The sequence below is a fragment of the Loxodonta africana genome, chromosome 24 (genome assembly GCF_030014295.1).
Source record: "Loxodonta africana isolate mLoxAfr1 chromosome 24, mLoxAfr1.hap2, whole genome shotgun sequence".
In the NCBI taxonomy this organism is placed as follows: Eukaryota; Metazoa; Chordata; class Mammalia; order Proboscidea; family Elephantidae; genus Loxodonta; species Loxodonta africana.
In genome coordinates, this window is record NC_087365.1 from 7,501,449 (window position 1) to 7,514,462 (window position 13,014).

The 13,014-nt window shown below is 40.0% G+C and overlaps 1 protein-coding gene across 1 annotated transcript in view; it reads right to left on the reverse strand.

The window, feature by feature from the left end:
- CFAP61 (cilia and flagella associated protein 61) overlaps positions 1-13,014 on the reverse strand; it is a 405,193-nt gene that overhangs the window by 238,788 nt on the left and 153,391 nt on the right. The window contains exon 12 of the mRNA XM_064276462.1: positions 3,461-3,587. Within this exon, the coding sequence (XP_064132532.1) occupies positions 3,461-3,587 (127 nt within the window). The remainder of the gene's footprint in view (positions 1-3,460; positions 3,588-13,014) is intronic.

Consider the following 13,014-nt stretch of genomic DNA (forward strand, 5'->3'; position numbering starts at 1 on the left):
AGATATTCAAGTGGTAAGGGATAGGTCTATGATTCAAACCCTAGTCCTTTGACTATATTGGTGGTTGTCAAATGATGGGGTCTCAGGACCCCTTTATACCAAATAATATATTTTAATGAATAATATATTTTATTTTAGTGAAAAACTAACTCTAATTAAAAAAAATATCTAGAGAGAGGAGTGGAACTGTCTTATTTTTTGCAATTCTTTTTAATGTCTGGCTTTATAGAAAAAACCAAATCTGCTTCTGCATTCAATCTGTTGCAATATGTTGTTTTGGTTGAAATATATGAATAAAATCTGTCTTCCCAAAGATGTGGTTGGAAAAGGGAAAGAATTTAAATAATTTTTTTCAGATAATTACAGATATTCTTCTTTGATACTCTACCAAAACTCAACAGGTAGTAGTGTTTTAAAAATTAGTTGCAGTGTGAAATCCAAAACTGTATCAATGAACGCTATGCACTTTATTATATTCAAATCCATTGGTCTATCTTGCATCTTGAATGGATCTTTTTACCTATGCATGCTTTTGTAACATCATTGTTCATCTGGAAAATATTGGATCAGTGAGTTATTAAGGCTTTCCAAACGCTGACCTATTTCATTATACAATATCAAAGAACATATTCATTAATATCACCATCAGTCAAGTCATCGAGGTCATGATGACAAAACCAGTTTTCCAAAATTCTAACTTTTTTTCTTGAAAGCTTGGATTTTTATCATAGGGAACAGATGTTTTCTTGGAGTGACAGGTCACTCCATACCTTTTTAAGAATATGCCAACTACCCAAGTTGAACAGTCAGCCACATTTTGCATGTTACTTTAAGTAAAAATGGTGTTCCACGAAAAAAGTGGCTAGTTCAGCACACAACTCAAAAAATGGCAGTTTTTTTTTTTTTTTTTTGAGACAACCAACATACTTCAGTGTGTGGCAGAAGTGCTTTATGCATACTTTTTATTTTCTTACACAGAATATTAAAAATACATGTACTCAAGGGTTGAGATGTAATGAAGTTAACAATTTTCACTGCCTTATCAAGGAAATATATTCTTCATGGAAATTGGATTTTTCTTTTTTTTTTTAATGGAAACTGTTATGGCGATAATGTAGATTCACAGGCAGTTGTAAGAAATAATACAGAAGATCCCTTGTTTACTTTGCCCAGTTTCTCCTAATGGTGACATTTTGCAAAATCACAACCAAGATATTAGCACTGATACAATCCACAGATACTAGATTTCTTTAGCTTTACTTATACCCATTTGTGTACGTATATTAAGTTCTACATAATTTTATCACACGTGTAGGTTCATGTATCCACTACCATGGTCATGACACTGAACAGTCCCAACACTGCAAGGATCCCGTGTTGCCCTGTTAGACATCCACCTCCCTCTCGCTCTTCCCCTCCCCTTCTTTAACTCCTGGCAATGACTAATTTGTTCTCCATTTCTAAAATTTTGTCATTTCAAAAATGTCATACAAATGGAATCATGCAGTATGTAACTTTTGGGGACTGAATTTTTTTCACTGAGTTTAATTCTCTGAAGATTTACCTAAGTTGTTGTGTATACCACTAGTTCATTCCTTTGTATTGCCACAGAGTATTCCATGGTATGGATATGCCACAGTTTTTTTAACCATTCACCTGTGGAAAGACATCTGGACTGATTCCAGTTTTATGAACATTTGTGTACACGTTTTCAATTCTCTGGGATAGGTGCCAAGGAGTGCAGTTTTGAGTCATATGGTATTTGTATATTTAGTTTTCAAAAAAGAGCCAAAAGGTTTTCCAGAGTGACTGTACCATTCTATATTCCCACCAGCAACATGTGAGTGACTCCATATCTCTGCATCCCTGCCAGCATTTGATGGTGTCACTTTTTATTTTAGCCATTCTGATAGGTGAGCAGTGATACTTCATTGTGGGTTTTCTTTCTTTTTTGTTATTGTGGAGTGCATGGTGGTAACCGATGTGATGACTAGTGGGAGGTTTGGTACCTCTGCCTTGATACACACTGAGGCTCTAGAAGGTTCAGCCACCATTGCTTTTGAACCATCAGTGCAAATATCAATGCAGTGAAAAGGAAAATCATTGCTTATTATTATTGCAAAAGTATTTTTTTATCTCATACACCCTTTGAAAATTCATGTCGTGGAGATCCCCAGGGATCATTAGACCATACTCTGAGACCCAAGGCTCTACATAAGACTGCTCGAGAGGACAGGAGAGAAGGAGTTAAAAGTGAAGGAAAAAGAAGATAAAGGCAAATCAAAACAATAAGCACGTGCTGGCAGTTTTGTTTTGATTTGATGACTTTATAAATACGATTAAAATTTGTGTATGTGCCACTATGTTTAGGTATTTGGTGACTCACTCCTGATGACTTAAAAATTAACTAAAAGATTTATTCAAAAAAGCCAAAAACTGGGAACTACCCAAACACTCATTAGTAGTAGAATGAAGAAATGAATTTAAATTGTGGTATATTCATGCAGTGAGATACTTTACACCACAACATGGATGACTCGCACAAACAAAAGAAGCCTGATATAAGAGTATGCATAATGCATAATTCATTTATATGAAGTTCAAAAACTAATCCATGATCTTAGTATTCGAGGTGGTGTTAACCAAAGGAGAGAGACAAAATGGGAGCACAAAGGGGGCTTCTGGCAGACTGGTATTAGTTTGTTTCTTGAAATAGGTGCTGGTTACGTGGTGTATTCAAAATATGAAAATTCATCAAACTCTTTACTGGTTATACTTCAATAAATTTTTTTCAAAATAAAATTTAGCAAAGAAGTAATGAAGCATTTCTCTAACTACATGTACTGTTTTGTGTCTGGATATATTAACTGGCATGGTCCTTAAGAAAACAGTGTTAACAAAAGGGTCACAGCTAGCCAGCCTTTTGCCATGGCACATGCATTGCTATACTTGAAAGGGAACCCAACATTTGCCATACAGTATCTTTCCCTACCCATCTCATCCTGGTGGGCTCAGCCTGCTCACCAAGAGGATCTGGCCAGACTCACCATCCAGTGGGGTCAGAATGGGCTCTCCCATTCTGGGGTAGGCACCAGATGCTAGGGACTCCTGAGCTACACTTCCCTATACACCATCATATTTGTCTATCAAGGACTAAGATTTATCTTGTTTTGTAACACCTGTCTGAGTCAAGCCCAGATCTTCCAACCCCATGATAGGCATTTAGGATATATGATCAGCCCCCTTGGGGTACCACCAGTAAGGAGGATAGCCTCATTCCTTAAGCCCCAGTTTCTTTGTTTTTCTCTTTTTCGTCCCATCTTCTAACCCCACCTCCACCATGCCCCACCATGTGATTCTATAATTTAAGTCTGAAGGAGCTTTGTGGGTGAACCTACCCAGGTCGCATGGTCCCATATCGTGAGAAAAGGACACCTGTTTTGTCCCGGCAAGTACTTACAGGGTCTCTGCAAGCTGTATTATATTGGTTTAAATCATCCAGTATGCTTTTACTCAGCATGAGGGTACTGATGAGATTTTCAACACCAGGAGTATCTGAGACAGTGGCCAATCTAATATTAATGGATCTGAGAAAGGAGAAAAAAAAACAAACAAACTATTTTTTTAGGTTAAAGTATAAAATATGTATTCTCCCCAAAACAGAGAATTGTAACATATTATATTTATATAAAATAATATCAAGTAGAGTACTTTCACATAACTTTGGGATTTGATTATTAAAGTGACTGATGTATTCTAGAAAGCCAGGAAAAAACTCCAAAAAAAAGTGTAAAGAATAAAGGAAAAATCACTGATAATGCCATTGACCAGACACAACACAAAGTTACATTTTGGGTACATTTAATTTAAAATGTTCAGCACCATGCTTCATTTCATATTTATTTCATACATAGAGTCAAATTCTCCCCATTTTAAAAATATGTTGGGAATATAGAAATTACATTGAACCAGGGTTGGCTTCATGACTGGTGGCCTGTGCAGTCACTCAGAAGGGCCTCACACTTGGAGTTGAATGCTCTGAGGTCACTGTCTTGAACTTCTTAATGATTTGATCTTTGGTTCTGTGTGTTTAAAAGAAATCCAGTAAGACAATGGAGCATGCACTGGACACCTGGAGCTTTGGCTCACATGTGGTCCCACTTCTTGATGTCTCTCCATCCTGTTCCCCAACCCCCGGTGCCCTGGGTCCCAATGGCTGCTATGCTGTGGCAGGTGGCATTGATCAGGGAGGCCCACATTTCACCACTCTCCACCCTCAGAAGGGTCCTGGGCACAGGCATGGGAAGGATCAGGGCAGGCGCATGTCCCATGGAGTCTCTGGGTAGAGCCAGACAATGGCAGTCCCCACCCTGAGCAGGCAATGCCACGGCACCTCAGCAGGGACCTCTCGTCTATGCCCACCCAGGTGCCAAGTGCAGAGGCTGCAAACCCTTGGAGAAGCCCATTTGTGAAGAATCCCACTTCCATGGGGTGAAGTGGTAGGCCCACGGAAAGGGCTGATTGACTTCCTCACCCCGAGCCAGGGCCCTGCATGTAGCTAGCCTGCACTAAACTCTTTCTAGTCATTGGGGTATTATTACTAAATGTTGTTGTTAGTTGCTGTCAAGTTGGCTCAGGCTCATGGCAACCTTCTGAATAACAGAACAAAACACTGCCTGGTTCTGCATCATCCTCACAGTCTTTGGTAGGTTTGAGCCCATTATTGCAGGTGCCTTGTCGGTCCATCTCAGGGACGGTTTCCCTCAATTTCACTGTTCCTTTACTTTACCAAACATGACGTTCTTTTCCAGTGATTGGTCTTTCCCAATGACTTGTCCAAAGTAAGCAAGACTAAGTCTCCCCATCCTCACTTCTAAGGAACATCCTGGTTGTTCGTTCTTCTGGAAGTCCATGGTATAGTCAATATTCTTAGCAAACACCACATCATTTCTTCCATGTTCTTCCTTTTTCATTGTCCATCTTTCCATATATATAATGTGACTGAAATACCATGGCTTAGGTCAGGTGCACCTAAGTTGTCAAAATGACATCTTTGCTTTTTAACACTTAAAAAAGCCTTTTGCAGCAGATTTTCCCAATACAGTACGTCGTTTGATTTCTCAATTGCTCTTTCCATGGCAGTGACTGTCGATTCAAGTAGAATAACATCCTTGACAACTTCAATTTCTTTGCCATTTATCACGATGTTGTTAAATTGGTCCAGTTTTGAGAATGTTAGCTTTCTTTATGTTCAGGTGTAATCTGTATTAAAGGCTGTAGTCTTTGAATTGCTGAGGTCTGAAATTGATCAAATGTGCAATCAAGATTCATTCATAATTACTGGTGATTGGATGCTGGAGACTATATTGTAGAATTCTGCAAGACCAATGACTTATTCACCAGAAATACTTTTTTTCAACAACACAAACAACAAATATGTATGAGTACCTTGCCAGATGGATTACACAGGAATCAAATTGATTACATTTGTGGAAAGAGAAAATGGAGATGCTCAACATTACCAGTCAAGACAAAGCCAGGAGATGACTGTGGAACAGACCATCAATTACTCATATGCAAGTTTAAACCGAAGCTGAAGAAAATCAAAGCAATTCTACCAGTGCCAAAGGATGACCTTGAATACAACCCATCTGAATATACAGACTATCTCAAGAACAGATCTGATGTACTAAAACTAATGACCGAAGACCAGAAGAGTGTTGGGATGACAGCGAGGACATCATGCATGATGAAAGCAGAAGGTCATTAAAAAGCCAGGAAAGAAAGAATAGGCCAAAATGGATGTCAGAAGAGACTCTGAAACTTGCTCCTAAGCACAGAGTAGCTAAAGCAAACAGAATAAATGATGAAGTAAAAGAGCTGAACAGGAGATTTCAAAGGGCAGATCAAATATAAAGTATTATAATGAAATGTGCAAAGACCTGGAGTTAAAAAACCAAAATGGAGGAACATGACTGGCATTTCTCAAGCTGAAAGAAGTGAAAACTCAGGCCTTAAGTTGCAATACTGAAGGATTCTACGGGCAAAAAATTGAAAGATGCAGGAAGCACCAAAAGAAGATGGAAGGAATATACAGAGTCACCGTACCAAAAAGAACTGGCCAATGTTCAACTCTTTCAGGAGGCAGCATATGACCAAGAATCACTGGCACTGAAGGGAGAAGTTCGAGCTGCACTGAAGGTGCCGCTTGGCAAAAAGCAAGATGGAACTGATGAAACACCAACTGAGATGCTTCAACAAACAGGTGCATTGCTGGAAGACTTACTCTTCTATATCAAGGAATTTAGAAGACAGCTATGTGCCCAATTGATCGGAAGAGATTCATATTCATGCCCATTCCAAAGAAAGGTGATGAAATGGAATGCAGAAATTATCAGACAATACCATTAATATCACATGCTAGCAAAATTTTACTGAAGATAATTCTGTAGCCATGCATCAACAAGGAACTGCTAGCAGTTCAAGCCGAATTCAGAGGAGGATGTAGAATAAGGAATATTATTGCTGATATTCAATGGATGGATAGATGGATCTTGGCTGAATGCAGAGAACACCAGAAAGATATTTACCTGTGTTTTATTGACTATGCAGAGGCATTCAATTGTGTTAATTATAACAAACTATGGGTAACACTGCAGTCTGGATCTGGCTTTTCTAGAGGAACAAAACCAGTGAGACATACACAGATATATAGAGACAATTACTTCAAGGAAATGGCTTACACAGTCATGGGGGCTGGCAAGTGCTAAATCTGCAGATCAGGCGGCCGGCTGGAGACTTCTGCAGGCTTATGTCCCAAGAACCAGAGATCAGGTAATGAGAAGAGTGCAGGGTTGGGAGACAGCAAACATTGCCAGAACATCCATTTATATACTAGAGGCAAGGCACACCCCCAAGGAAACTCCCCTTTCAACTGATCAACTGATCACATTAGATCCCATCACTTGGAAAGTGATTACAATACCTTATGGAAGAGCACCCAGTCCAGTATCTGTCAAACCACTGAGAATCACAGCCTAATCAAGTCGATGGATTGCATTAACCATCACAGTGCACCCACTGTCAACTTGGCACCTATACACGTCTCCTTAAACTATGATCCTTAAATTGTAATCTCCAAATACAATTACAAATTCATACTTGCACCTAACATAATACAACTAACATGCATAAAAGTGAAAACGCACTAGCCCCTTTTACATCTTGTATTTTATAATAAGTAATGAGATGAGGAACCATGTGAGACAGTTCTACCCTGTCCTATAAACTCTCTATGAGTTGGAATAGACTTCACGGCAACGTTTTTTTGTAATGAGATAAGGGCGGAAAGAAAACAAAGATATTTGCTATACACACACACACACACACAAATGTATAACAAAAGAAGAAAGAAACACTCATAATAATTATAGTCCTTGTTTCTGCAACTGCTTACGTGGTTGTAGTTAATATTTAGTACTATCTTCTTCCACCATCCATTCCATATTCCTTTTGCCCTCAGCAACCACTTCAGCTGGTTGTGCACTGCCTGGTGAGGTGACCAAAACCTTCATTCCTGAAGGGCCTGGGCCACAGGTAGTCCTGCCTGAATTGGATTTTTGTAGTTTTTCATTGACTTTAATCACAGGACATGGTAGAATTAGAGGTATCCTAAGGAACCTCCTGTATTTCAGACATATTCTTCTTTACCTCCATTATGTGATAATAGTGTGGTTTCCTTTTGATAACCAGGATAAATCACACCAGCCAATATGGCAACTGCTTTCTTTGCCTGTTGATTCACAGGCATAAGGAGCCCAAAATGATCAGGTGGCATTCTTAACTTCCAGTCAAACTTAGTCAATGTTGTGTGTCCTGGTAGGAGCATTTCTCCTTTTGGAACTAAGAGCTCTATGCCAGCAGAGCATTGGGTCACAAGGACAGGAAGCAAAAATTTTGCAAGAGAGTCACTAGTGTTATTAGTGAGTGATGCCACTCCTACTTCTACCACTCGATTCCCAGAGCCATGAATCCTAACTATGGGAAACAGTACCCACACATTGGATGCTGATTTAGAGCATATACAGCCTCCTGGAGAACACAGTCCCAGCCCTGTAAGGTATTGCCACCTAGCTGGTGCTGTAATTGGGATTTTAAAAGGTCATTCCATCATTCTATCAAGCCAGCTGCTTCAAGATAATGGGGAAAGAACATGGTAAGACCAGTGAATTCCATGACCATGGGCCCTTTGCTACCCTTCTTTTTCTGTGAACTGAGTCCCTTGATCTGAGACAATGCTATGTGGGATACAATGGCAGTGGGTAAGGCATCCTGTAAATACATGCGTTGTAGTTTTGGCAGAAGCATTGCATGCCAACAAGGCAAATTTGTGTCCAGAGTAAGTGTCTATTCTAGTAAGAACCAAACACTGCCCTTTCCGTGATGGAACTGATCCAACATAATGATCTGCCACCATGTTGCTGGCTGATCACCCCAAGGAATGGTGCTATATCAGGGACTCAGTGTTGGTCTCTGCTGCTGGCAGATTAGGCACTCAGGAGTGACTGCAGCCAAGTCAGCCTTGGTAAGTGGACGTCCGTGTTGTTGAGCCCATGCATAACCTCTATCCCAGCCACCAGGGCACTTTGTTCATAAGCCCAATGGGCAATGACAGGATTGACTGGGGAAAGAGGCTAATTACTATCCACAGAACATGTCAACCTATCTACTTGGTTATTAAAATTCTCCTCTCCTGAGGTCACCCTTTGGTGAGCATTCATATGACACATAAATATCTTAATTTCTTTGACCAATTTGGAGAGAGGTCTATCTATATACCTCTTCCACATACATCCTTGTCACCAATTTTCCAATCATGTTCCTTCCAAGTCCCTGACCATCCACCCAAACCATTGGCCACAGCCCATGAACCAGTATACAATTGCACACCTCGCCATTTCTCCTTCCAAGCAAAGTGAATAATCAGGGGCACTGCTCAAAGAGTCAGTGTCCAGCAATCCCCGGAAAAGTCTGATCATTTTCTTTTCCCCAATGAACAATCATTCTCATAAAAGGCTATAGTTCCCTTTGAGGAAGACTGGGAGAAAGATTAACAATACACATTTTTGGCAGTATAATGAGGTCTTTCCTCAAGGACCCAGGCCACTCCTTCATTCAAGAGGTTGTGGGCCTATAAAGTGGCTCAAGACTGGGAATTAATTGAGGGGCCATAACTCTCTATATTTTGGCAATTTATGTTAAGACAACTAGTCACTTGACCTAGAACTCTTCCACTTATACAGACCAAGTAAATATTTAATAGGCTTCACATCATTTTCACTCCTACTCCATTCCCCATTGCCAACAAGTCGATTCTGATTCATAGCGACCCTACAGGACAGAGAAGAACTGCCCCATAGGGTTTCCAAGGACCTGGTAGATTCAAACTGCCAACCTTTTGGTTAACAGCCAAACTCGTAACCACTACACCACCAGGGTTTCTAATTTCACTACTACAGACACCATAATAATTAGCCAACATCATAAGTCTACACCAGTATGATGATACTGCTTTGACTCTGCTGTCTACTATGGTAGCCACACCCTTTCCATCATGGAACCAGTCCAATGTAATTACCGTGCCCTCATGTTGCTGGCTGAGCTCCCCAAGGAATGGTGCTATATAGTGGGCTCAGTGTTGGTCTCTGCTGCTGGCAGACTGGGCATTCAGCAGTGACTGTAGACAAGTTGGCCTTGGTGAGTGGACTTATTATTATATAATAATAATTATCCCCCAGGGGTCTGTCAGTTCATTGTACTGGGGGGGCTTGCATGTTGCTGTGATGCTGGAAGCTATGCTACCAGTATTTAGACCAGCAGGGTCACCCATGGAGGACAGGTTTCAGCTGAGCTTCCAGACTAAGACAGGCTAGGAAAAAAGACCCGGCAGTCTACTTCTGAAAAGAATTAGCTAGTGAAAACTTTATGAATAACAGTGGAACATTGTCTGATATTTTGCCGGGAGATGAGCCCCCAGGTTGGAAGGCACTCAAAACACGGCTGGGGGAGAGCTGCCTCCTCAAAGTAGAGTTGACCTTAATGACATGGATGGAGTAAAGCTTTCAGGACCTTCATTTGCTGATATGGAATGACTCAAAATGAGAAGAAACAGCTGCAAACATCCATTAATAATCAGAACATAGACTGTACAAAGTATGAATATAGGAAAATTGGTTATCACCGAAAATGAAACGGAATGCATAAACATCGATACCGTAGGCATTAGTGAGCTGAAATGGACTGATATCAGCCATTTTGAATTGGACAATCATATAGTCTACTATGCTGGGAATGACAACTCAAAGAGGAATGGTGTTGCATTCATCATCAAAAAGAACATTTCACGATCTATCCTGAAGTACAATGCTGTCAGTGATAGGGTAATATCCATATGCCTATAAGGAAGACCAGTTAATATGACTATAATTCAAATTTATGCACCAACCATTAAGGCTAAAGATGAAGAAATTGAAGATTTTTATCAGCTGCTGCAGTCTGAAATTGATCGAACATGCAATCAGGATGCATTAATAATTACTGGTGATTGGACTGCAAAAGGTGGAAACAAAGAAGAAGGGTTGGTAGTTGGAAAATATGGATGGCCTTGGTGATAGAAACAATGTTGGAGATCGAATGATGGAATTTTGCAAGTCCAACCACTTCATTGCAAATACCTTTTTTCACCAACAGAAATGGTGACTTGACTATATACATGGACCTCGCAAGATGGAACACACAGGAATCAAATTGACTACATCTGTGGAAAGAGACAATGGAAAAGCTCTATATCATCAGTCAGAACAAGGTCAGGGACCGACTGTGGAACAGACCATCAATTGCTCTTACGGAATTTCAAGCTGAAACTGAAGAAAATCAGAGCAAGTCCATGACAGCCAAAATATGACCTTGAGTAAATCCCATCTGAATTTAGAAATCATCTCAAGAATAGATTTGACGCGTTGAACACGAATGACTGAAGACCAGACGAGTTTTGGAATGACATCAAGGACATCATACATGAAAAGAGCAAGAGGTCTTTGAAAAGACAGGAAAGAAAGAAAAGACCAAGATGAATGTCAGAAGAGACTCTGAAACTTGCTCTTGAATGTTTAAGCAGCTAAAGCAAAAGGAAGAAATGATGAAGTAAAAGAACTGAATAGAAGATTTCAAAGGGTAGCTTGAGAAGACAAAGTAAAGTATTATATGTGCAAAAAGCTGGAGATAGAAAACCAAAAGGGAAGAACACACTTGGCATTTCTCAAGCTGAAAGAACTGAAGAAAAAATTCAAGCCTCAAGTTGCAATAGTGAAGGATTCTGTGGGGACATACTAAATGACACAGGAAGTATCAAAAGAAGATGGAAGGAATACACGGAGTTATCATACCAAAAAGAATTAGTTGATGTTCAACCATTTCAAGAAGTAGCATATGATCAGGAACCAACAGTACTGAAGGAAGAATTCCAAGCTGCACTGAAGGCACTGGTGAAAAACAAGGCTCCAGGAATTGATGGAATATCAATTGAGATATTTCAACAAATGGATGCAGCGTTGGAAGTGCTCACTTGTCTATGCCAAGAAATATAAGACAGCTTACTGGCCAAGCCACTGGAAGAGATCCATATTTATGCCTATCCCCAAGAAAGGTGATCCAACCGAATGTAGAAATTATTGAACAATATCATTAATATCACATGCAAGCAAAGTTTTGCTGAAGATAATTCAAAAGTGGCTGCAGCAGTATATCAACAGGAATCTGCCAGAAATTCAGGCTAGATTCAGAAGAGGGCCTGGAACAAGGGATATCATTGCTGACGTCAGATGAATCCCGGCTGAAAGTAGAGAATACAGGAAGGATGTTTACCTGTGTCATTGACTATGCAAAAGCATTCAACTGTGTGGATCACAACAAATTATGGATAACATTGCGAAGAATGGAAATTCCAGAACACTTAATTATGCTCATGAGGAATCTGTATACAGATCAAGAAGCAGGGGATACTGTGTGGTTTAAAGTCAGGAAAGGTGTGTATCAGGGTTGTATCATTTCACCATACCTATTTAATTGGTATGCTGAGCAAATAATCTGAGAAGATGAATTACATGAAGAAGAACAGGGCATCAGGATTGGAGGAAGACTCATTAACAACCTGCTTTATGCAGATGGCACAACCTTGCTTGCTGAAAGTGAAGAGGACTTGAAGCACTTACTAATGAAGATCAAAGACCACAGCCTGCAGCATGGATTACACCTCAACATAAAAAAAAACAAAAATCCTGACAGCTGGACCAATGAGCAACATCATGATAAACAGAGAAAAGATTGAAGTTGTTGAGGATTTCATTTTATTTGGATCCACAATCAACAGCCATGGAAGCAGCAGTCAGGAAATCAAAAGATGCATTGCATTGGGCAAATCTGCTGCAAAGGACCTCTTTAAAGTGTTGAAAAGCAAAGATGTCACCTTGAAGACTTAGGCGCGCCTGACCCAAGCCATGGTATTTTCAATCGCATCATATGCATGTGAAAACTAGACACTGAATAAGGAAGACCGAAGAAGAATTGACACCCTTGAATTGTGGTGTTGGTGAAAAATATTGAATATACCATGGACTGCCAAAAGAAAGAAAAAATCTGTCTTGGAAGAAGTACAACCAGAATGCTCCTTAGAAGCAAAGATGGAGAGATTGCGTCTTACAAACATTGGACATGTCGTCAGGAGGGATCAATCCCTGGAAAAGGACATCATGCTTGATAAAGTACAGGGTCAGTGGAAAAGAGAAATACCCTCAAAGAGGTAGACTGACACAGTGGCTGCAACAATGGGCTTAAGCATAACAACGACTGTGTTTTGTTCTGTTGTGGCACAGGGTCACTATAAGTAGGATCCGAGTCGATGGCACCTAACAACAATTATTATAATTATACACACACACACACACACACACACACATA